The 24732-nt window shown below is 42.5% G+C and overlaps 2 protein-coding genes across 40 annotated transcripts in view; one reads left to right on the plus strand and one right to left on the minus strand.

Annotated features, from left to right (window-relative positions):
• The first annotated feature begins 535 nt into the window (after nt 1–535).
• Nucleotides 536–11836, plus strand: CYP51A1 (cytochrome P450 family 51 subfamily A member 1). Its single transcript, XM_083578728.1, has 10 exons — nt 536–811; nt 1312–1410; nt 2542–2718; nt 3702–3828; nt 4951–5125; nt 6500–6619; nt 7002–7197; nt 8095–8190; nt 9862–10030; nt 10484–11836. Exons 1-10 carry the CDS (start codon nt 647–649, stop codon nt 10669–10671), a joined length of 1512 nt encoding a protein of 503 aa, XP_083434854.1. The 5' UTR covers nt 536–646; the 3' UTR covers nt 10672–11836.
• AKAP9 (A-kinase anchoring protein 9) overlaps nt 11830–24732 on the minus strand; it is a 105667-nt gene continuing 92764 nt past the window's right edge. For all 39 annotated transcript variants that reach the window (XM_083578428.1, XM_083578419.1, XM_083578426.1 and 36 more), the window contains 10 exons: nt 23755–24423; nt 22817–23022; nt 19450–19561; nt 18808–18984; nt 17242–17442; nt 16299–16531; nt 15474–15559; nt 13563–13686; nt 12485–12624; nt 11830–12389 (listed from right to left, as the gene is read on the minus strand). In XM_083578428.1, coding sequence (XP_083434554.1) covers nt 12346–12389; nt 12485–12624; nt 13563–13686; nt 15474–15559; nt 16299–16531; nt 17242–17442; nt 18808–18984; nt 19450–19561; nt 22817–23022; nt 23755–24423 — 1992 coding nt within the window. In that variant the 3' untranslated portion in view covers nt 11830–12345. The remainder of the gene's footprint in view (nt 12390–12484; nt 12625–13562; nt 13687–15473; nt 15560–16298; nt 16532–17241; nt 17443–18807; nt 18985–19449; nt 19562–22816; nt 23023–23754; nt 24424–24732) is intronic.

Genomic DNA, 24732 nt, shown 5'->3' on the forward strand with positions numbered 1-24732 from the left:
AGTTAATAAATAAACATAAACTGATCAGTACCGAAAGCATAACAGCGTTGTGCTGAAGGAAGGTGAGGACAGGTGACCCCACCTAGGCCCGAAGGCCCCCCCCCAAAGCAGGCTCAAAGCTTCTCAAAGCTTTTCAAAATCATTTTCTCAGCAGCTAAGCATCTGCTCATTTGCTCTGCTGTTGCAAGGCAAAATGTTCTTCTTTTATCAGTACAAGAGAGCTTCAAAAAGGCTAATGAATAGACTCTGTCAATGCCAAGAACACTCAGGCCTGAGAACTGACATTTATCTCACTGTAGTTGCAACATTTTTGGTCACGTTGAACGCAAGGCTCCGCCCCCCCTGGCTTCTCACCCCGCCCCCCTCTTATCATAGGGTTGTGATTATTATGGGAGATAGTTTGGGAAGACGCCCACCTCACCCTACCTCAGAGCGCCTCAGCGTCCGCCTCCTCCAACCGCTGCGCCGCCGACACGGTCGCCCTGTGGCGGCGCGCTTGCTGATTGGCCTCCGCGCCGCGTTCGTCAGATGGGCAGAGATCGGCCCAGCTCCCGCCGGCTGAGGATAGGCCACGCCCCTCCGCCCGGCTTCTCTCGGTATCCGAGTCCCCGTCGGTCCTGGTCCTGTGTGCCTCAGAGCCGGGAGGATGATGGCGGCGCCGAGCTTGCTGGAAGCGGGCTACTCCCTGCTGGATAAGGCGGCTGCTGGCAACCCGCTCTCCCTCTTGCTGGCCGCCTCCGCTTTCGCCCTCGGCTTGGGATATTTGCTGCAGCTCGGCTCCCGGCAGAAGAAGCAGCCCAGCGCCGGCCAGGTGGGTCGCGGCGGGGGCGGCATTGGGTGGGCAGAACTTGGATCCGTGCGGATAGTTTGGGGTCACAGCAAACCTGGGCAGCGGGAGGGGAAACGGCGGGTCCTTGCAGCAGGTGCATCCCAGCACAGGCAGCCGCCCCCTTGGAATGGGCGGCCAAAGAAGGAACAAGGGCACTCTGTGCGTGTGCAGAAATCCCCCTTCCTCAAAGGCCTTTGTTTTGTTTCCAGAGAAGAAATCTGGAGTAAAGAAATCAGAGTAAAGAGCCCGGATGCTCGGCATTTATTTAATTTCTATAAATGCGTGTCGGTGAAAAGATTCATAGGGGCGGTGCTGCTCCCTGATTCCCATCCAAAGCGGAGCATTGAATATCTGTCATGCTTTTTTTTAGAGCCAGCCTTGCCGGTTAGCTCAGTTGGTTAGATCGCCGGTGCTGAAAACAGTTTAGTGAGAGCTGCTTTTTGCTAAACTATATAACAAAAGGCTTTCTTCTTCTTCTTCAGAATTACCCACCTTACATTTCGTCGAACGTCCCCTTTTTGGGACATGCAATTACATTTGGGAAGAATCCTATCGAATTCTTGGAAAACGCCTATGAAAAAGTGAGTCTATAATCATTTTGCGGTATAATTGTTAGGGCTCCAAAGTAACATAATTATTCAGAATCCTTGAGCTCAAATATTTAGCTGAATGAAATTCCAAGACTGAAGTCTCATAGGCTAGCAATGCATCCCATGCAAATATGAGAACCTTGATGCTACTTAAAAAAAAATGAAAAGCTGTTTTAGAAGATGATTTTAGAATGCAGTTTGAGTGCTTTCTCTGTATCAGCTCCTAAATCCTCCTCCAAGTGGCTTCTTCACCTCATCTTGTGTGGGGTTTCTGTGGATGTTCGAGATCTGAGTTCTTCTCATGATTGGTTATCCATTTGAGTATATTAGCCTACTGAGACTAATATTTGGTGCAGAGTGATAATAATGGTGTGCCCAAAATCTTAACTAAAATAACAGTAAGTTGAATCAATATTCACATTAGTAGTAAGTGAGTGAACAGGGATGTGGTTAACAGCAACACGCTTTTCAACAGCAAAGCTACCATAGGGTAATATCCAACTAAGTCATGCTTGGGGTATTGATATAAGGAATCTAAGTACTGGTTTCATTGGGTTTACTCTATGAATAACCTTGGATATCAAATGAAATGAACAGATGCAAATAATCTACGTGTGGTTAGTATAACTTTTTCTATGGGAAAAAGAGTGGTGTAGAATTATAATTGGGTGGGCCAGGTGAATCCCTGGTCATTGTCTACTTTGTCTGGCCATTGCCCATCTGTCTACTTGAACAAGTTTAAACATTATGTGCAATTCAAGTCTAAGTATGTTTACTTGGAAGTATATACATACATACATACATATATATATTCTGCCTTCCAAGAAGCTCAAAGCATTGTGTAATCCTACTCTCATTTCATCCTCCCAATTATCTTGTGAAACAGCTACCATAAACTGTAAGGTTGCAGCTTAGACACAGTAGATGTCTGGGTAGATGCATTTTTGTTTTCGTTTTTGCTTCTTGTATACAGCCATTTATGTTTTTTTAAGCAGTTACTATACATTTTATGGATTTCAGTGAAAATTCTCACTATCTTTGCTGTATGATAATAAAGTCACATTCTTGTACGCTTCTGTTCCCTGCCCCTTCATTTCCTACCTTCTCGGTTTGTTTCCACAGTACGGTCCTGTATTTAGCTTCACAATGGTGGGGAAGACGTTTACATATCTCCTGGGTAGTGATGCTGCTGCTCTTCTGTTCAACAGTAAAAATGAAGACTTGAATGCAGAAGATGTGTATTCACGGCTAACCACACCTGTCTTTGGCAAGGGAGTAGCTTATGATGTACCCAACCCAGTATGTGTTATTTCCATTTCAGTTTATTTACAGTGGTACCTCTGGTTGCGAACAGGATCCGTTCCAGAGGCCAGTTCGCAACATGAAAAGAACGCAACCCGCAGCGGTGCGTCTGCGCACACGCAGGTTGCGATTTGCCGCTTCTGCGCATGCATGCGACATCATTTTGCACGTCTGCGCATGCATATGCGCATGCGCAAGCGTCGAAACCCGGAAGTAACCCTTTCCTGTACTTCCGGGTCGCCACGGGATGTAACCTGAAAGAACGTAACATGAAGTGCACGTAACGTGAGGTATGACTGTACTTTCATGATACATATAGAACACAGCAAGTCGTTGCAATAACAAAACAACAGAGTTAGCTTCAATTACTCATAAGTATTGCCTCCATATTCAGTCTAATACAATTAGCCAAACTAATGACAGAAGATGAAATAGTAGATAGTACAATTTTATAGCTGAATACCCACTCCAGAACTGCTGATATACTTTATAGTTTAACTCACACATAGCAAACTCGACCCTCCAGATGTTTTTGGGACTACAACTCCCATCATCCCTAGCTAACAGGACCAGTGGTCAGGGATGATGGGAATTGTAGTCCCAAAAATATCCGGCGGGCCAAGTTTGCCTATGCCTGGTTTAACTTACTGTTCACTTCAGAAAGAAGTTATTAGCCTGAAGGCATTTTATATAAAAAAAGGTTTGGATCAAGACGGGGTTTTTGTGCATATGTAAATGCTTCACAGTCTGCCTTATTATGTCCTAAAAAATTGCCATCTTTGCAATTAGTTCTGTAATGTATTATTGGCACAAACCAGCCAAAGTGAAACTGATTCTGATGTGGGAAGAAAGTGGAACATGTGTGCCTTACTTTCTCCTACTAAAATTAGTGGCAAACAAGTCCTTACCTTTTTGCTAGTTCATGCCTAAAACATACAAGTTGAATATTTTGTAAATACAGCATTCTTTGCTTTTTAAAGGTATTTCTGGAACAGAAGAAGATGCTTAAAACGGGGCTGAACATAAGCCAGTTTAAAAGCCATATACCAATAATTGAAAAAGAAACTATGGAATATTTTAAAACTTGGGGGGAAAGTGGAGAAAAAAGTAAGTATATAGTTTGAAATGTTGTGCTTCTATTTGAACTGGGTCATTCTGGAACAAGCGTTGGTGTATCAGGTTGCAATCAATTATTTGTAACTTCTTAGGTGTATAGAATCCTATATCAACAACTTCAGGGCAAATAAAATACCCAGTTGCTATCTTATGGGCAACAAATAATGAAATAAAAATGGCAGGAAAAATAACACTATGTGCTCAGTTCCAGACCTGTTTTTGCATAAGGCTTTGGTGCTGGTATTGAAAAGGAGTTTGGAAGGTTTGCCTCCTGCTTTTCCCTATGCACGCTGCTTGAGTAAAAATTGTAGTGAATGGCTACTCATTGGCTCCATCGTGATGGATAACTGTTTTTGCTTTTTCCTCCTTGTTATAATGACCTGAGATGATTGTTTGAAGGGTATGCTTTCATTTTTTTAAAAAAAGATTTTATTGAAATTTGAAAAAGAATACAAAGATTAATATCAAATATCTTTTTATCAAGGCCAAAAACCGATCTAAATAAAACACAAAGAAGAAAAGGGAGTACTTTCAGAACCTATTCTAGGATTAATGTGAGCCTTGTGTGATGTTTTCATCCAATTTGAGCTATTTCATCCCTATGTAGGACTGAAAATACACATGCAGCCAGTTCTGTTCAAACAACCTGATGGCACATTTCATTAAAGCATGCGGTCAGGAATGGATTTACCGGTAGCTCATGGGTCTGAAGTTTCTAGGTTGTAGGCTCTCAAGTTAGATGGGATTTTATAACCCTGTGGGATGGATAACTCTAAATCTGGTTTCAGCACATTTTGTCTGGCCCATTCCTTACCGTATATTTTAAAAAAAGAAATCCACAATAAATTCTGTCCCACAACTGCTCCCACAGACAAAGGTAAGATACTCACAAGGTAACAGGGTTACAAGGTACTTTTAGGGCTGCCTTTACTTTTACTTTATTTTATTTTCCATGTAAAAACCATTTGCAGCATCTAGAAACAGTAGCTTCTGCCACACATGGCGAAAATGGACTGTGTTCATTTATTTTTGAGGTTCATTTTGATGGTAAACGTGAATTCTTCCTCTGATTTACTGAATTCCCTTTAATGTACTCTTTCCCTCTATGCACAGACTTGTTTACAGCACTTTCAGAACTAATAATTTTGACAGCAAGTCACTGTTTACATGGGAAGGAGATAAGAAGCATTCTTGACGAGAAGGTAGCACAGCTCTATGCCGATTTGGATGGGGGATTTTCTCATGCAGCTTGGCTTTTGCCAGGCTGGCTGCCTTTGCCCAGCTTCAGGTACTGAGAAACTTGATGAGCAGAGAATTTAGTTAATCAAATATGCATGCTATACATTTCATCCTGCCCTCCATAAGGAGTTATGCAGTTCTCTTTCCTTTGTTACACCATCACAACAATTGAATTAAATTGGTATTAGTGATGTTGTATTTCAGGATGGAGCAGGGATTAATATTAATTATGTTGTGCTGTAACCTGAGATACTTCACTTCACTAATGTTTCAGTTCAATTCCAGTTTACGCAACTATACTTCTTGATGTTTTGTTTATTTACTGAGTGCTGCTAAAACAGAACACTTAGTATTTAGCTTAAATATTAATTTGGTTCCACAGCATTTATTTTCAAATCCATAGCCACAACATTCTATGTATGAGTCAGTCCTGCTTAAGGACCTCTTTGCTGTTTATGTGGTGTGGGAGCTGCTTCAGTGCAGCCCCTTGCCAGCCCATGGAGGACCGCCAAATTCCACTGTTTTCTATGCCAGTATAGCCCTGGTTTTCAAAAGGGGAAATACCAGCATGAGAAGGGAGCAATCTCCCTTTAAACCAAAACAAAGCCTCCATTACTGTTGGTGCTAGACTATGAAGTACAGATTAGAGTGTGGATTGTTTCTCAGCATGCCTGTGTTTGTCAGATACAGTGGTACCTCGGGTTACATACGCTTTAGGTTACATACGCTTCAGGTTACAGACTCCGCTAACCCAGAAATAGTGCTTCAGGTTAAGAACTTTGCTTCAGGATAAGAACAGAAATCATGCTCTGGCAGCGCAGCGGCAGCAGGAGGCCCCATTAGCTAAAGTGGTGCTTCAGGTTAAGAACAGTTTCAGGTTAAGAACGGACCTCCGGAACGAATTACGTACGTAACCCGAGGTACTTTGAAAGAAAGTCCCACCTTTCAGGTAGGAGTATCACATTAGCCCAGGGGTCAGCAAACTTTTTCAGCAGGGGGCCAGCCCACTGTCCCTCAGACCTTGTGGGGGCCAGACTATATTTTGGGGGGGAAATGAACAAATTCCTATGCCCCACTAATAACCCAGAGATGCATTTTAAATATAAGCACACATTCTACTCATGTAAAAAGACGCTGATTCCCGGACCGTCCACAGGCTGGATTTAGAAGGCGATTGGGCCGGATCCGGCTCCTGGGCCTTAGTTTGCCTACCCATGCATTAGCCTCTCAGTAAGTACACTCTTGTATAGAATTGTAGGGTCAATCTAGTCTTTGTGTTAATTGATACAGCCTTTTAAGGAGCAATACAGGCAACATGCATGTGTGTTGAAATTGGAAACTGATATGTAGAATTCAAACCCTGTAGATTAATTTTTTTCCCTTCTAAACACGCTGTTACTTACATGGATTGTTTTAATTTCAGGCGCAGAGATAGAGCCCACAATAAGATAAAGTCCATTTTTTACGAAATAATTCAGAAACGACGGAAGTCTTTGGCAAGAGAGGACGATATGCTTCAAACGCTGCTGGATGTTACCTACAAGTACGTGATGCAGCAAAAATGTTGTTGTTAGTTCCAGGAAGGTCTTTTCAGCTCTGAGTTTCCAACAACTTTTTATTCAGGAAGATAAAATGGCAGCAGAGCAACTCGTAGCCTGACTTATGCGAAGTAGAGCAGGCTTTTTTGCAGTGCCAACCCTGCCCCTCACTGCAAATGCAGTGGAAGGGCACAGTATGAATATTTCTAATAAATTGTCCTAGCAATCCTGAAATGATTCTATGTATTTTGCTTGAATTAATTTGAATTTGTTTTAGCAGAAATTGAAAACAGCAGCTACCCAGAGGATTGTGTCCATGAAATCTGTTTTTTGATTTCCTTGTTCAAGTGGCACATATGACCTGTGTTGTCTGTCTTTAAAATCTAGAGATGGCCGTTACCTATCAGATGATGAAATTGCTGGGATGCTTATTGGGCTGCTGTTGGCAGGTCAGCACACATCTTCGACTACAAGCACTTGGCTTGGCTTCTTTTTGGCTAGAGATAAATCAATCCAGGAGCGATGTTACGGGGAGCAAAAAACAGTCTGTGGGGAAGACTTGCCTTCATTAAGCTATGACCAGGTTTGTAGGTTCTGTAATTCCTTTTAAGCATTTCTGTGTGAATGCATGCAAGTTCCTTAAATGTTTAGGTGGAATTAGTTGAGAAAACAGGTTTTCAGAGGGCTTTTTAGTTCTTGGTTTTTCATTATGAGTGAGGTTAAATCCCCTAAATTGGGGGGCCCCAAATTGGTGGGCCTTCCTATTTGGTGAAGCCATGTCCACCTGCCCTGCATGTAATATATGATGCCAGGTGTGGGGCAGGTAAAGGTGAGTCATGGCTGAAAGGGAGCTTGCAGGCAAGACTGACTGGCAACGTCTGCAAAGCCTTTTACAAAAGTGCTATTTTCCACAGTGCTTTGAATGGAGTTTCTGAACGTCTGACAATCAGCTGCTTCTCAGATCTTCAGGAATCCCCTTGAAAGCCTTGTGTAAAGTAGCAAGCAGAAGAGCTCACTTGCCATCGGTCAGAATAAGGATGAGTGGAGATAATTATTTGGCCCGCTAGAGAGGTTCCTACCCTTGCCCTAGCTCAGTCAGTAAAAGCATGTGACTCTTAATCTTAGGGTCATGGGTTCAAGTTCTACTTTGGGCAAGAAGATTCCTGCATTGTAGGGGATTGGATGGGATGACCTTTGAGGTCCCTTCCAACAATTCTATGATTCTAGGTGTAATGAGAGTTAGTTTGGACCAGAGTTAAGATTGAGCAGTATTATGGATGCTAATGTAAAATTACACACAAACACGTAGTTTCTTTTTCTCCAATTACATAGAGGAAAACATGTTTTAAATTGCTTTAGTTCTGCTGGAAGATAACGATCTGCTGTTTAGCTTCATGCTAAATTATGGTTCTTTCACTAAAGGACGTTATCCGTATAGATATGCACAAAACCAACAAGGTTTGTTTTTACTCTTTCGTAGCTCAAAGATATGACTTTCTTGGAACTTTGCTTGAAAGAAACATTAAGACTTCGACCTCCTATAATGACTATGATGAGGATGGCTAAAACTCCCCAAGTAAGAATCTTTGTTTGTTTCAGCGATATGTTAAAGCAGAAATAATACTTGATGAGGCGGTAAGTGGAATGTGTGGTGGGCAAAGCCACCTTCCTGGCATTGCTGCTTCTCTGGGCAGCAGAGAAGAGGAGCCAGCGATACTCCTGCTGGTGAACTGTGACTCTGACCTCACCCCTTCTAACTAGTAGCAGTGATGTCAAGGTGCCACTACTGACCAGAAGAGTACGCTCCAAAAGCAGTATGAAGTTGCAAACATTACTTTTATTGACAAATAACAGTACAAAAGGTGGAATAGTTCTAACCTCTTGATTTGTCCCCTTCTAAATGATGCAATCAGTTAAAGTAACCGGGCAGACACAGTTATGTATGAGGCTGTTGTAGTACCTAAAACTTAATACATGGGCAAAGTAGTTCTTGGAGGTGGGGTTGAAGAAGAAGGGAGTTTATGGCAGATGAGTTAATGCTTACTTCCAAAGCCCTGCTGTGTTTACACTGGCCAGGGTTGAAGGTTGGGGTGGGAATAATCTCCCTCCCAAACTACATCAGCTTGAGGGTGGGAGTAGGGTTGTGGCTGGTTTGAAGACCTAAGGAAAAGAGGAACTAAGGGTTTCCACAACATGCCCCCTTTCCATTGGATACCATCCTTGGAGCACTAAAAGCAGAGGAGTGGCGATGGTGGAGCTTTTAACTCCCACAAGGAGGACTCTAGTGCTGGACCTCCCTTTCTGACTGCAGAGAAGAAACCCTGTGCTATCCTATAGCCTCTCTGCTGCTCTTCCAGGAGTTCAGGACTGCTGCTTGCCTTAAATTATTTCCAGCAGTTGGCCGATTACTGATGTGCTAAGCAATATCTTAAGGACATTTCAGCATCTTTGTCAACTACCCTGGTATAAAATAACGGCTCTGCATTTAGGCCCCAACATACTTGTGTTGGTTTTTGTTTTTGGCTAAGTAATAAAAAATACTAGGTATATAAAAAGAGAATTCTCTGGATGCCAAGATTCAGGTTCGGGACAAGTACTCTTTGGTGAGAGAACCCCAGCAGAGATTTAAGATCACAAAACATGCAGCAAAGTGCTGTTGGATCTTTAAAATATTCCATTCTAAGTTGCTTCCAAAGTTCCCCACTTCCCTTAACACAGAAAAAGACTAGACGTTTGGTAAATAAAAAATGGTTTACTAATAAACTCTTCATATGCTTTTCCATACAGTAGTCAGAATAGGGGGTAGTAAAACTTAGGTTCTAAAGTAGTGTTTCTAAATTATTTGGTATAGACACACCAAGGCGACTGGCTTAAGCCATGTGGTCTGAGCTTGGAGCATCTAGCTTAGACTTCCTTATTGGTAGAGTTCACATGCTGGAATGGAAAGAAGAAAGGCTTGATCCCTTCCTCCCAAGGTGAGAGGGGGAGTGACCTAGCTAAGCCAAGCAGGACAGCTTAAGCTATGGTCTTAACCCCTTCATGCATTAATTAGACTTAAGCATATTGGTTATAGGAGGAAGTCCCACAACTTGAGCAAACATAGAGAAATGCCTTAGCTGGGATAGTGATAATACATTTCTGTTGATGATATGAGTGGTACATGAATAGTATTAGTAAATCAACTATCCAAACTTTTGATGGGTTGGATTTGAATGTACACTTTATAAAAGTGTTTTCTTGCTTTTAGACAGTTGCTGGGTATACAATTCCACCTGGTCATCAAGTTTGTGTATCTCCCACTGTCAATCAGAGACTTAAGGATTGTTGGACAGAAAATGTAGATTTCAAACCAGAGCGTTATCTCCAAGATAACCCCGCAGCTAAAGAGAAGTTTGCGTATGTGCCGTTTGGTGCTGGTAAGTTGGTTGTAGTAGATGTTCTCCAAATAAGGGATACAATCATTGCCACCTTCAGTCATTTAAAAACAAACAAGCAAAAGACTTTAATTTTAAAAAAATAATTTGCGGCATGGACTGGACACCTCTGTCAGTCCTCATGTTTTGAAAAGTGGAGTATCAGTGTCTCTAGCTAATCTCTTGAAAATGCAGGCACTTGGCTAATAAACAGTAACTGAGGATCCAACAGGTTAAAGGCCTATCCCACAGCAACCTGTTTTTGTTCCCATGAAGCAGACCTTGTTACACCAGCATGGGTGGGTTTTGTTTGCAGGCATCCAGTTTTGAGGCATCCTGTGGCCCTTCACCCCCCCCCCCGGGAGTTTAGGATTGCTCCCTTATACAGATCTAATTTCTTGGTGGTACAAGAATGTTTGCAAACGTAAAATAAAGACACTTTTAATTTTCTTTTAGGTCGTCATCGTTGTATTGGAGAGAACTTTGCTTATATTCAAATTAAGACAATTTGGTCAACGCTTCTGCGTTTGTATGAATTTGATTTGGTGGACGGTTATTTCCCTACCATAAATTATACAACTATGATCCATACACCCACTAACCCTATCATTAGATACAAAAGGAGATCAAACAGCACAACATAGCTTCTTGCAGCTGAACTGCAGGGACATTTCTGTACAAGTTATGTGAAGACAGTTAAAAGAAGTGGCTGTTCCTAGCCTATAGTATTGTGAAGAAGTGTGGAAAGTTTGTGCTATTGGGAGTACTAAGTGGGGGGTGGGGATGTTTGCTTTTTATGTTTCTATCATTTCTTACCCTGTACTTCTGATTCTGTAATGTGAATGTGTTCTAATATATGTGCCTTTTAAAAGAAAACTATTAATCTTTGGTAGGTTTAGAAATACAAACCACAGTTTTTTTAAATGTAAATGGATTAATGAGAATGTATTTTGGTTTATTTAAAATGTTGGGATAAAAAAATAGGATTCTGCTTCATTGACTCCAGTAGTTTCATTTAAACTTGTGAAAAAACCTGGTCTGCTGATTAAGCCAAAGATGACTAATCATGAGAGCTGTAGATCATAGATGTTACTGTTTTCCAGAGGTGACTTTCTGCCTGTGGCAGAGTTCCACTTGCAAAACACTGGATACAACCCTTTGTTTTTAAATTGGGCAATGCCAAAATGACAACTTTAATGTAATTTACAGTTAGGCAATCGGGTTGAGATTAATCCTTTAGATTAATACTTTAGATCTTTATCATATGTTACTAGCACAAAACATTTTTCCTTACACGGTGTCTTATCTATAAAATGTTGGTGTGCAAGCAGTTTTGGAAGAAAGCAGAAGGCTCTCATGGGTGTGGTGCCCTCGGTATGGACTGGGAGTAGAACAGAGGAACAACCAGGTGACTTGTTTACACCTGAGAATCAGACATTCTCCTCCCCCATTTCTCACAAATGCACAAGCAACTCCCCATATTATATTTGTGCATGATCGTGCAGACACAAGCTGGGCGGGCAGCTGATGCGTAGGGAAGACGCTTCCCCTCTGACTCACGAGGAGACCACTGGGGCAGGTCTCCTGAGCAAGGACGACTCTCCAGGGTGCTCTCCATTTTGCACATTTTCATGTATGCATGTGGGGGCCCGGAACATAACCCCTGTGTAAATGGGGAACCGCCTGTAACAATAAAAATGTTGTAGCGACTTAAAAACAGTCTTATTGTAGCTAGCCAGAAGACTGGCTTTTTTCCCAGCAGACCTAAAGTTTCAAAATAAATTTTGAACACAAGTCACACATTTAAAAGGATGAAATCATCTTTATTTCAGTACTTTGACAAAATACCCATAAAATTCAAAACTTCTACCTTTACAAAAATAGGTCTCTACGGGTGATATTGTTTCTCTGCAGTGCCAGTAGCAAATAGGATAAAATCATGAAAAGTCCTTCACTTATAGCCTCATCAGAAACTGTTGTGCACACCTGGGAGCTACACACTTGGCAATCTCAAGACATAAACATTTCAACCTCTCAAACCGCCTGATAAATACACTTTAAATAATTTAATTGTTTAAATTAGCATTCCACAAATATACATGAAATTTAATGATCGGTTTCAAATGTCCACAAAAAGTGCCTATATACATAAGTTCCAGTCTTGGTGAAGATGCCAGCAAGGTGAACTGCATACAATCATTGAGCTGTGTTCATGTTGGTCCCACAATATACACATACGAAAAGCACAGCAGCAGCAGCAGAGTTGCAAAAGACATTTCATCTGATATCACTACCAGCGGTGAAAAAGATCACAAGGATTATCTTCTGATACCAGAATGAAGTTGAGTGTATGAAGCAGGTGCTGTGGACCAAAATGAAACACATTAGTGGGTGTGGTGCAGCTTTGACAATTGCAGGCTTACCTGGAGTGCAATAATTTAAAAGAACAACGTCTACCTGACTGTACACTGCCAAGCCGCCTCTGTAGAGCCTCCAGACGGTTGATATAATCTGTTAAAGCCCTGTCAGGATCATAATTCTGCAGCTGAGAACACGCGAGGGAGACTGGGCTTAAATCGGTGTGGATGCCCTGGTACCTTAGAATGGAGAGAGAAGCCACAAAAGATTTCAGTTGCTGTAAAGTGCCTTCAGGTTGTAGACTGCGACAAATACTGCAAAATAAGCAAAACTCTGTTCATGATTACTGAATCATACGAAGATATGGTACAGAAGACATGTTACAGAAACTACGCCAAATAAGTGCAACAGGTATGTCAATATACAATCCTCAGGCATTTATGCTGATCCTTCTGTAAAAGCCGTAATAACTTCCCTGCTGGCTGTGAAGCACCAGGCACTCTGACGATGCTATGTAAAATAACAAGAGTACAAGAGGGCAGCTCCCTCCCCACGGAGCTTCCAATCTAAATTCTGACACGGAGTATTAGGTTGATCAGATCAAAGGTCCAACTAGCCAGTCATCTTGTTTCCAACTGTAGCCAATTACAAGCCACCGGGAAGTCCATAAGCAGGACGCAAAAGTCAACGCTGCCTTCCCGCATCTGGTACTGAAAATGTGCACAGCCTTTTATGGTGTGTGTAGATTCCATTTATGAATTTGTCTGATCCCTTTTAAAAGCTATGGAAGTCACTGGCCCTTGCCACAGTATGTGGCAGGTAAATCCATTCATTGATTATGTGGTGCAAGGGAGCATGTGTTCAATTGCCCTGATTCTACTACCAATACATTTTGTTGGTTGAAACCCCCCACCCAGTTCTAGTGTTTGAGAAAGGGACATGCATTTTCAGCATTTTCTCTCCTTGTAAGCCAGTATTCATGCCTAAGGAATGGCTTCCTTGGTCAAGTCAGGGTCCAGCATTCCGTTTCCAGCAAAGTTCACAAAACATGGCATAAAGATGACAGCCTCTCTTAGCTTGCTTTGTCTCCAGTACCTCTGAAAATAGAAGCTACATGCTAATTTGCTTCAGCAGCCCATCACAGACATGCAAGTAAAGAACAAACACTGATATTTACCTATGCTGATAGCTTAGAGGAGATCTAAGTGATTCCAGCTCTGATCTAGATCTGTAAGATGAATGCCTATGTTCTCCAAAGAGCTCCAGACCACCAGGGAAGGAATCAGGTCGCAGGTCATTACCTACGTAAACAAACAAATTAACTTTCTGCTAAGGAGAAGCAGCAAATTAAAGACTCCCATTTCTGCACACCAGCAGCATTTAATGAACTTGTTTCTTGTAGCTTATGGGTGAAAATCATTGAAACGGGTGGCCTTGTTTACAAATCATGCTGTCACCATTCAAGCCTGTGCTGCAGCCATGAGGGCTTAGAAGTATCACCTTAAACCTGCAAAGTTTTAACAAAAAAAATTTTTTCCTTCCAGTAGCACCTTAAAGACCAACTAAGTTAGTTCTTGGTATGAGCTTTCGTGTGCATGCACACTTCTTCAGATACACTGAAACAGAAGTTGCCAGATCCTTCTATATAGTGAGAAGGTGGGGAGGGGTATTACTCAGAAGGGTGGTGGGAATGGGTGGTTGGCAGATAGCTGTGATGAGCCTGTTGACGACTCTTAACGACTGCAATAGGTCTTACAGGAAAAAGCAAGGGGTGAGAAGGTGAAAAATGGCTTTGTCATGTATAATGAGATAAGAATCCAATGTCTTTGTTCAGACCAGGTCTCTCCATGGTTTTAAGTTTGGTAATGAGTTGCAATTCAGCAGCTTCTCTTTCCACTCTATTTCTGAAATTCCTTTGTAGTAATACAGCTACTCTGAGATCTTGTATAGAATGTCCTGGGAGATTGAAATGTTCTCCTATGTTTCTCTGTCTTGTGATTCTTGATGTCCGATTTATGTCCGTTTATTCTTTGGCGTAAGGTTTGGCCTGTTTGTCCAATATAGAGAGCTGAGGGACACTGTTGGCATTTGATGGCATATACAAAATGTTAGACGATGAGCAATTAAATAGTCCCGAGATGGTATGTGTGATGTTGTTGGGGCCAGTAATGGTGTTGTCCGGGTGTATGTGGCAGCAAAGTTGGCATCTGGGTTTATTGCAGGCTCTGGTGCCAGTGTCCGTGTTACGTCTGGTACTATCTGTAACCGCAAAGTTTTGTTTAATTTACAACCCAGAAGCTGAGCCTTTCCAAAGAGGTCAAAGTATAATTTCTGGGCTTTGCTTACTGGTTCTGAACATTTAAATACAGTGTTCAAAACTCTCTTCTCAAATCAACACTATGGACTCTTTTCACAAAAATACAGAAATTTGAGTGTCAGGATAGTATCACAAGTCTCCAATAATTCTTCGTATCATGCTACATGATTGCATTTTATTGCCTATTTAAAGCCACAATGTCTGGTTTTGCAATTTAGAAGAAAAGCATAGGCCAGTTAATTATCTAGTAGTGCAGAAGGCAAACCTCTGATGGTCACAGAATAGTAGATGAAAGCAAATACTATAGGCACTTGTTTAAGTTTGCTTAAGCACTAAGCTTTGATTACAATGAAATCGAAGTATGCGGCACTCTGTGGAGATGACTGTCAGAGTATTGAGGGCTCTGATACCTCGTCAGCTTCCCCATCCACTGTGTGATGTGTGACGTGGCTCGGGTTTGTATTCTACAGCACAGAATTTTTAAAATGTGCTACTTTGCATCTATTTATTTCCTCTCTCTATAAAAGATGGCCATGGTAACACTGGTGTGATCACTTTAAGATCACCTGAGAACCACCAACAAACAATTTCAAGAAAGCTATCCTTATATATGCATGACAGACATACACACACTCTTCTCTGAATGGGGGAAAATGTCCCTCAAAAACCAAACCACTGGCAAAAGTTTATCTCATTGCTAACCTTAAAAAATGAGACACTGGTCTCTAGGACTACCAGACCTTAAAAGGGAATCTGTCAAAAATTATTTACCTGTGTTCTGGCTAAAACCATCTCTGTTGATGCCTGTTAAACTATAACCAGTTACTCGGTGCCATCGACGAACTAGAAACTTCATTCTGCAATTTGAAAATGAACAAAGAAAGACTTGTCTAAACATTTCTGATGCAAACAACAGGATTAGAATTCTCCATAGATACATGAAACAGTCTTACATAGCCAATCTCTAAATCAGCTAATACAACTTGCTGGGCAGAGCAAACCAATGGCAGTGGGAAAGAAGTGCCAAATCTGGAGGGCTGTCAATCTCATGCCACCCAGGGTCAAAGGGAGGGGGCTGTACTTTCACTTATCAGGAGAGCTGAGGATTCAAGGCCGCCTCTTAGCCTGTCTCCCTGATCAGCTTTGGAGAAGAGACAGCCACAAAGGTTCCTGCAGCCACAATGAAGAGGCCTCCAGGAATGGAGTTCCTTCTCTGCTTTCAGAGAAAGATCATAGGTCCCTCGGGATGAACTTCCAGGGACCACAGCACTGCACCCCAACACTGCTTTTGTAATACATTTTTAAAATAATGTAGGCTTGCTTTTTGTGAATATAAACATAGATAAACTAAATAATAAGTTGTAGAATTAGTGACATTCAGGAGAGAAAAATGAATCATGTTTTCTTAGGTACTGCAAGTAGAACACATGCCATAGAATCTCTTGATTTGTTTTCCGTCCATGATACGTAACTTTGCAGTGACACAGGGGCTCAGATTTAAATGGAGTGGACACCTACTTACATAAGTTTATTTCTTTACACATGCAGGTCATGTATTTGGTTCACTTTATACAAAACAAATGTCCTGTATCATACCTTGAAATTGCGATTAATACTCTAACTGCTGAGCGGAACCGAGTGAAACTCTTTGAACGGCGGGTGATCACCTCTAGGTCTGTGCAGGAAGGCTGCCCACCCATTCTGGCAAGGAGGGATAAGGTGGCGTCTTCACACTCCTGAAACCCGCCCAATAAGAGCAGCAAATATTTCTTCTGGTATATGAGAGCCTTTCGAAAGCTCTCTGCTCTCAGATATCTGCCATAAATTCTCTAGAAAGGAAAGGAAATAAAATAATGTATTAAGAAATAACACTCTCTGTCATGTCTGATGTCTGAATGGAGGTCATTCTTTCCACCTATCCTAGGCCAGGAAAGGGGAATTTTGTTGGACTACAACTCTCACCAGCCCCAGCCAGCATGGCCAATGGTCGGAGATGATAGGAGTTGCAGTGCAGCAATCTCTGGAGGGCCACAGCTTCCCCAGCCCTGTCCACTACCCATGCAGCTCCTGAAGTTAGTATTGCAGTTTGAGGAGCTGCAACTTCAACCTTAACTGGCAAAGGAAAAAGGCTCCACTTGCATGCAGGATCTTCTTCCTCTGAACTTCAACCAAGTGCAGAAGGTTGGCCTTTTCCTTTCATTGATCCAAAGGAAAAATCGGAAGAAAAACAAAAGAAAGGAAAGGAAAGGTGTTAAGCAGACTAGGATGTGACAGGCCAGGGCACAAATCTCCACTCAGCCTTGAATTGAGTTTGGGCCAGGCACAGTCTGTCAGCCTAAGCTACCGCACAGAGTTGTTACAAGGATAAAATGGCGAGTGGGAGAATGATGAAGGCCACCTTGAGCTTCTTAGAGAAAAGGTGGGATATAAATGCAATAATAAGCATTTTGCCTCAGATTAATGCAAGAAGAAAAAATCAAGTAATATCCTTAACAATAGAACAAAATGTCCAAACAGCAGGCGATGAAAGGCCTCTTACCTTTAAAGCAGCATTTTCTGAATCTGACCCCAGTTCTCTCAGGAAAGCCTCATTCCTTAATTCTGCCCTCAGTTTGGCCAGCTCTGCTTCGGCCTGCTTCAGGGACTGTTGCAGAATCAATTTCTCTTTGTTCCAGAGCTCTCTTTCAGAAGAAAGGAGAGTATCGACACTTCCTCCATTGTTCAGCGACAGTCTGAAAGTCTTGTGAAATTTCAGAAGAAATGCAGAATTAAGTCTACCAGTACCAACAAGACAAACACCAATTTCAGGGGAGGAATCTTCCTCAGGTCTAGGAGGGGAGTAAAAGTTTAAATCTCCCCTCCAGCAAAAGACAGTAGCTTGGTGGTACAGCATTTTGCTTTGTATGCAAAAAAGTCTGAAGCTCAATCCCCCAGCATCTCCAGGTAGGGCAGGGAAAGAACCCTGCCTGAAATCCTGAAGGTATTGCCAGTAGGTATAGACAAAACTCATGAGCTATACAGACCAACTGTCTGACTCAGTATAGGGCAAGCTACCTCAAACTGCTAGGATCGTAATCATTGTTTAGTAAAGGTAAAGGGACCCCTGACCATTAGGTCCAGTCTGGAGATGCGGTGCTCATCTCGCTTTATTGGCCGAGGGAGCCGGCGTACAGCTTCCGGGTCATGTGGCCAGCATGACTAAGCTGCTTCTGGCGAACCAGAGCAGTGCACGGAAACGCCGTTTATCTATTTATCTACTTGCACTCTGACGTGCTTTCGAACTGCTAGGTTGGCAGGAGCAGGGACCGAGCAACGGGAGCTCACCCTGTCGCAGGGATTCGAACCGCCAACCTTCTGATCAGCAAGTCCTAGGCTCTGTGGTTTAACCCACAGTGCCACCCGCGTCCCAGGATTCTTCACCAGCCAGCTAATGAGTGCAGAGAGAACACAAGAGAGCTCCTCAGCTGCTCGCTGTCATTTGGTGCCCATGGAAACACAGCTAAGCAAGAGGCGGGTGGGGGAGAGAAAGCAGCCATTGTAAATGTTGATCTGGTTCATTTCCATGGACCTTGTTGCCCGAGACAAGGCAGAAAGGCTTCAAATCCTGTAGGGCCCTCTTAATGATACAGTCTGAGAAAGATAGGAGTATGGCCAGCTGCTAGACATCAGAATACAAGAGACACAGGAGAAGGGGGAGAAGGTAAGGGTAGGATGTTGAAGTTATTTAGTGCCAGCCATTGAGGGAACAAAGCTGGGTGTTATGCCCAGAGGTGAGGTAGCAACGGAAGGGAGTGACCTAGAGGAAGAGCCAACAGGCATCCCTGTGATGAGATGGGTCTTGATTCCAGTAGGGCAGGGTTTCCCATACTTGGGTCTCCATCTGTTGTTGGACTACAACTCCCATCATCCCTAGCTAGCAGATCAGGGATGATGGGAACTGTAGTTCAAAAACTGCTGGAGACCCAAATTTGGGAAAACTTGCATTTAAAAATGTGCAAGTTAACTGCAATGCACTCAGCTTAAGAGATATATGACTCAGTCCATCTGGACGAGTACTTAAGGTGAACTGAAGGATTATTTATATTCAAATTAGGTAGAAACATACCGAGTCTCCACACGCCCCTCTCTGCTGGTATCGTCTAAGCTCCTCCTCCAGTTTCATGACTGCATTTCTCAAATTGTTCTTCTCCTCGCTCAGTCTGCTGACAAACCCAGTCAATTCAGCATTCTGTTTTAGTAATCTTTCAGTCAATGAAGCAGAGGATGGCAAGTCTGAACTTATCTAGATAGAAAAACAAGTAGTTTTTGAGTAGATCAGTATGGCTCCCAAGAAATTTTTTAAAAATTCTACAAGATCAGGAAAAGAGTACCCACAATTGTTCTTTAAATCAACTTTGGAAAAACTTTCATGAAACAATGTAACAAAATAAAACAAATAAATATACCTATTTTATTATTTTGCGAAATTTTGATGTCTTGGGAGCCACCTTGACCTCCCCGTATTGAGTCAGAAAGGCAGGAAGAAATATTTTAAATAAATTAATAATAATTTTTAATGGATAGAGTCCCATACAAGGGTAAACTGAGTTCCATCAGAATTCAACAGGACCTATGTCCACAGAACGATGTGTACAGAATTCACAGAAAATTTAGCATGTTTTGAATACACACATGTTAATTTATCAGGCATACATACTTATGACATTTTTTATCAGAAATGTCTTGAATAAATGCTAATTTCTCTCACCTCTGCTTCCAGGTTGGGCAAGCCAGACAGCATTTGTAACTGCAAGATAACTTCTTCAATGTTATTTTGTATTCCAACAAAGCCTTCATCATCTGCTTTTTCAAATGGTAATCTGGAATAAATAAAAACAGCTGCTTTTTAGTTAGAGTAACAGTATGCATATAGGTAGAAATCTAGCATAACACAAGAACTGGTACCTAGCTTTCATTTCTAGCTTTAGTCTAGCTTTCAGAATTCTTTACCATAAAATTAATACAAAGTAATTGCAAATCTAAACTGTGGCTAAACGCTATAGCATCTTCATGGTCTACATCACTGTCTTGAAGATTAAAACTTTTATTCAAGAATTTATGTCATTTTCTCCTGGAAAGCTGTTCTTTAACTTATAGCAGGGGTGTCCAAACTCTTTTCAAAGAGGGCCAGATTTGAGGAAGTGAACAAGTGTGAGGGCCATCCAAAGTTGTTGAGCTTTTTTTAGGGTTTTACCCCAGGAGATTGCCACAGGGACCGAATTAAACCAACCGGTGGGCTGGATTAGGCCGCCAAAACGGACTTTGGACATGCCTGACTTATATCATATATAAAAAAAATGATAAAAGACCCCTGGACAGTTAAGTCCAGTCAATGGCGACAATGAGGTTGCGGCACTCATCTTGCTTTCAGGCCAAGGGAGCCGGTGTTTGTCCGCAGACAGCTTTCTGGGTCATGTGGCCAGCATGACTAAACCGTTTCTGGCACAACGGAACATTGTGACAGAAACCAGAGCGCACGGAAACTCTGTTTACCTTCCTGCCACAGCAGTACCTATTTATCTACTTGCCCTAGTGTGCTTTCGAACTGCGAGGTTGGCAGGAGCTGGGACAGAGCAATGGGAGCTCACGCCACTGCGGGGATTCAAACCGCCAACCTTCCAATCAGCAAGCCCAAGAGACTCAGTAGTTTAGACTACAGCGCCACCTGTGTCCCATTCCTGGTTTTGATCCCCATCATCTCCAGTTAAAGCATATGGGGCAGCAACACAGGATATGATTTCTGCATGAGATCCAGAGAGTCATTGCCTGCCATGGTAAACCACCCTGGGCTACAAGGACCCATAACGGTCTGCTTCTGGATAATAATAATAATAATAATAATAATAATAATAATAATAAATTTTATTTATATCCTGCCCTCCCCAGCCGAAGCTGGGCTCAGGGCGGCTAACAACAATCAAAATAATCCAACATTCTAAAAACATTCATTATAAAATTAATTAAAATCAAATTAAAATCAAATTGATGGCAACCATTAAGCAAAATTCTGTGCAGATTGCCAGAGGAGGGGGTCAGGCTGCGCCCTGACCAAAGGCCTGGTGGAACAGCTCTGTCTTGCAGGCCCTGCGGAAAGATGTCAGGTCCCGCAGGGCCCTAGTCTCTTGTGACAGAGCGTTCCACCAGATTGGAGCCGCGGCCGAGAAAGCCCTTGCTCTAGTTGAGGTCAGCCTAACCTCTCTGTGGCCTGGGATCTTCAGGATGTTTTTATTTGCAGACCGTAAATTTCTCTGTGGGACATACCAGGAGAGGCGGTCCCGTAGGTACGAGGGTCCTAGGCCGTATAGGGCATTAAAGGTTAAAACCAGCACCTTAAACCTGATCCTGTACTCCACCGGGAGCCAGTGCAGCTGGTATAGTACCGGATGAATATGATCTCGCAGCGAAGACCCCATAAGGAGTCTCGCCGCGGCATTCTGCACCCGCTGGAGTTTCTGGGTCAGTCTCAAGGGCAGCCCCACGTAGAGCGAGTTACAATAATCCAGTCTGGAGGTGACCGTCGTGTGGATCACAGTGGCTAGGTCAGGGCGAGAGAGATAAGGAGCCAACTGCTTAGTTTGGCGGAGATGAAAAAATGCCGCCTTTGTTATAGCTGTACTCTGCGCCTCCATAGAGAGGGAGGTGTCGAAGATTACACCCAAACTCTTAACGGACGATGCTGGCACTAATTGCACCCCCACAAGAGATGGGAGTTGCCCCCTCAATCCCATATCGCTCCGTCCCAGCCAGAGGACCTCTGTCTTCGAAGGATTTAACTACAACCGGCTCCCACGTAACCATCCAGCCACAGCTTCCAGACATCTGGTCAGTGTGTCTGGGGCCGAGTCAGGATGGCCATTCATCAACAGATAGAGTTGGGTGTCATTGGCATACTGATGGCAACCCAGCCCAAAACTCCGAACAAGCTGGGCGAGGGGGTGCATAAAGATGTTAAAAAGCATCGGGGAGAGAATCGCACCCTGAGGCACTCCACACACCAAGGAGTGTATCAGCACCACCCTCTGTCCCCAACCAGAGAGAAACGAGCGCAGCCATTGAAGGACTGTGCCCTGGATCCCCACGTCGGCAAGGCGGTGGTCCAGAAGTTCGTGATTGACCATGTCGAAGGCTGCTGACAGGTCTAGAAGAATCAGCAGCCCCGACCCGCCTCGATCCAGCTGCCTGCGGAGATCATCTGTTAGGGCGACCAGAGCCGTCTCGGTCCCATGACCAGCGCGGAAGCCGGACTGGAATGGATCCAGAGCCGATGTTTCATCCAGAAACCTACCAAGCTGTTCAGCAACCGCTCTCTCAATCACCTTACCCAGGAATGGACAAACCGCTTCAACTCAGGCTGTTTATTTGGGACATCATGAAAGGGAAGAAAACTGTTACTTTTTAAGTTATTATCCCTGGAATTTAGTGGCACAAGTACGTTTGACTTCCAAAAACGTTCAAAAACCAAGGTGCGGCTTCTGATTGGCTGCAGGAGCTTCCTGCGCTCAACCAGAAGTTGTGGGAGCCAAGTTGGACATCAGGGTTCCAAAGAATGTTCACAAACTGGAACACTCACTTTCAGGTTTGCGGCGTTCGGAGCCAAAACATTTGACTCACAAGGCGTTTGTGAACCAAAGTATTCAGCTAAGTTATATTCAAAGGAGATCTATTGAAACTAATGGACCCAACTTAGTCATGTTTATTTATTTCAGTGGGACTCCTGTGAATAAAACGTACGACTCTGTGCATCTTGGGATGGGCTGCTCCACCTCAGTCAACAAAATATTTTACCTCCTCGTATTTAAGCTGGCGATTCATACATTTTGGCATTGGTAGGTAGCCAAAGTTTACATTCAGAATGACCTAACCCCAAAAGGATTAGGTTTAGGTCATGTCATCTCCTTCTGAAGCAAGGGGAGGATCTTTGCCCCAAGGTGAACACAGTCAATTAAATTCCACATCCCCCAAAATGTGGCATGCTGCTAATATAAAAGAGCCAACCACCTTAACAATAAAAGCGTAAGCTGAGTCATTGGTTTCTGAACATCCAGTTATTGACAGTAGCAAGAAATCACTCTAACCTTTGGGCAGCTTTGTTAGCCAGATGTTTCAATGTGGAAGACACACTTATAAGCTTCTGTCCAATCATCTGCAGATCTTGAGATTCCTTGGTAGCATCTCCCATGCCAACTAGGGCAGAATAGGACAATTCTTTTGTTTCAACTCCTCCAATTTTCTGCTGGAAAACCCACTTTCTGGTTCGCTCATTAGATGTATCCCTAGTAGTCTGTACATGCAAAAAAAAGGGGGGGAATTAATTTCCATATCTAGTACAAAATCCTATTATTGAATTAAATGAAAGGACTGATAGGACTATTTTAGACATGTTACATTAAAAGATACCGATTTGCATAATTACAAAGAATAAATGGTGATTTCATTTAAATAAATGCTGCATTAAAAAAACCCCAACCCATCTATTAGTAGCTTCAAGCTGCATGCTTCATGACGCAAAGCTATTTAGAAAATAATTTTCAAATAGGTATACAACATGTACAAGGACATTAGCTACATAACAATATATGAAATATCCTTGACCACTGTATAACTGGCTTAGATGAAGTTAAGCACCTCACAAACTTTTAGGTGCTGTTTTAAAAAATGATCCTACTTATTTTTGAGCTATTGTTATCTGTAACTGTTGCTGGTTTTTATTGGTCTTTTCTTTCCCCCTTTTTAGTAGATTTAAACTTCTTGTAAGCTGCCCAGAGCACAGTGGAAGGGCAGAGCATGAATTATCTTAATGAAATTTATTAGCATTTGCAATAGCAATTTTTGACAGATGCTAGGAGAGCTTAATGAAATACCTAAAATTTTGCTTTCATTGTCCTTCATTCCCCCCAATTAAAAGCAATTTTGATTCATGCAGTTAAGACTCAACGATCTAGAAATTACCAATTTTATTGGGCAATTAAAATCACTTGCGATTTTGAACTTTATGTCCTAAAAGCTACCATACCTCATTTAGATTCTGACATACTGCTTTTTCCACTTTTACTCCCGGCTCTTCTCTCTGTTCTCTTTGCTGCAATTCTTGGATTGTTTCTTGCAATTTCTTTTCCTCACATTGCAGCTGATGAACCTGTTGTCTCTTCTCCCCAAGCTGCCACTGAAGATCTTCTACCTTGGATTCCAATTCGTGTACTTTTTTCTGTGCCAGGATGTTAGCATCTTGCTCCGTCTGTAGAGCTTTTCTTTGCACCTGCCTCTCCATTTCCATCTGTTGTTTCAATTGCACAACTTCCAATTTATATTTCTCAGTTTCGCTAACCAGGGCAACTATACAGTCATGCTTTTCGTCCAGTTGTTTCTGCAGATCCTGGAGTAATTCTTCAGCTGGTGTAAGAGTTCCATCCTGACTTTTCTGGTCAGCTGCCTGAAGCTGGGCACACAACTCTTTCTCCCTTTCTAGTGCACTGTTTATCTCAAGAACCCTGAATCTCTCAGATTCCAGGAGTACCTGAAGCTCAGAGTTACAGCTGCGCTCCTGGGACAATTGGGCTGCATTCAATGTTTCTTGGGACTGGATCTTCTTTTGCAAATCAGTTGACAGCTCTCTCTCCAGCTCCAAAAGATTACTCAGTTCTGCAACTTTTTGTTTCTCATTTTCAAGGGAATATTTCAAATCCTTCCAAAAGGAAAAAAGAAAATCATACACAACTGTCTGAATGAATCTGAAAATACAACTTGAATGTTGACACTACTGGGGCTGAAGATCTTACTAGATGTGATTCTAATTCAGGGCTTAACCTAATGCTGGAGTCTCTTCATTAAATATTTTTCCCCCTGACTCCAATAAAAAGGATTAAGGTACATATTACAGATGCAGACCTGCAAATATCTTAGCTTAAAAGTCTTGTTAAAAGAAGAAAGCCCTCTGCTGTCTTTTGGGTGCCTACCGAGAATGTGCTGAAATGTAAATTTATTTCTGACAACT

Source organism: Podarcis filfolensis (assembly GCF_964270895.1).
Source record: "Podarcis filfolensis genome assembly, chromosome: 12".
NCBI classification, from domain to species: domain Eukaryota; kingdom Metazoa; phylum Chordata; class Lepidosauria; order Squamata; family Lacertidae; genus Podarcis; species Podarcis filfolensis.

Coding starts and splice junctions, on each gene's coding strand:
- CYP51A1 (XM_083578728.1), top strand. CDS start 647: ATGATGGCGGCGCCGAGCTTGCTGGAAGCGGGCTACTCCCTGCTGGAT. Junction 1,411..2,541: donor TGGAAAACGCCTATGAAAAA/GTGAGTCTATAA, acceptor TTGTTTCCACAG/TACGGTCCTGTATTTAGCTT. Junction 8,191..9,861: donor GGATGGCTAAAACTCCCCAA/GTAAGAATCTTT, acceptor TCTTGCTTTTAG/ACAGTTGCTGGGTATACAAT.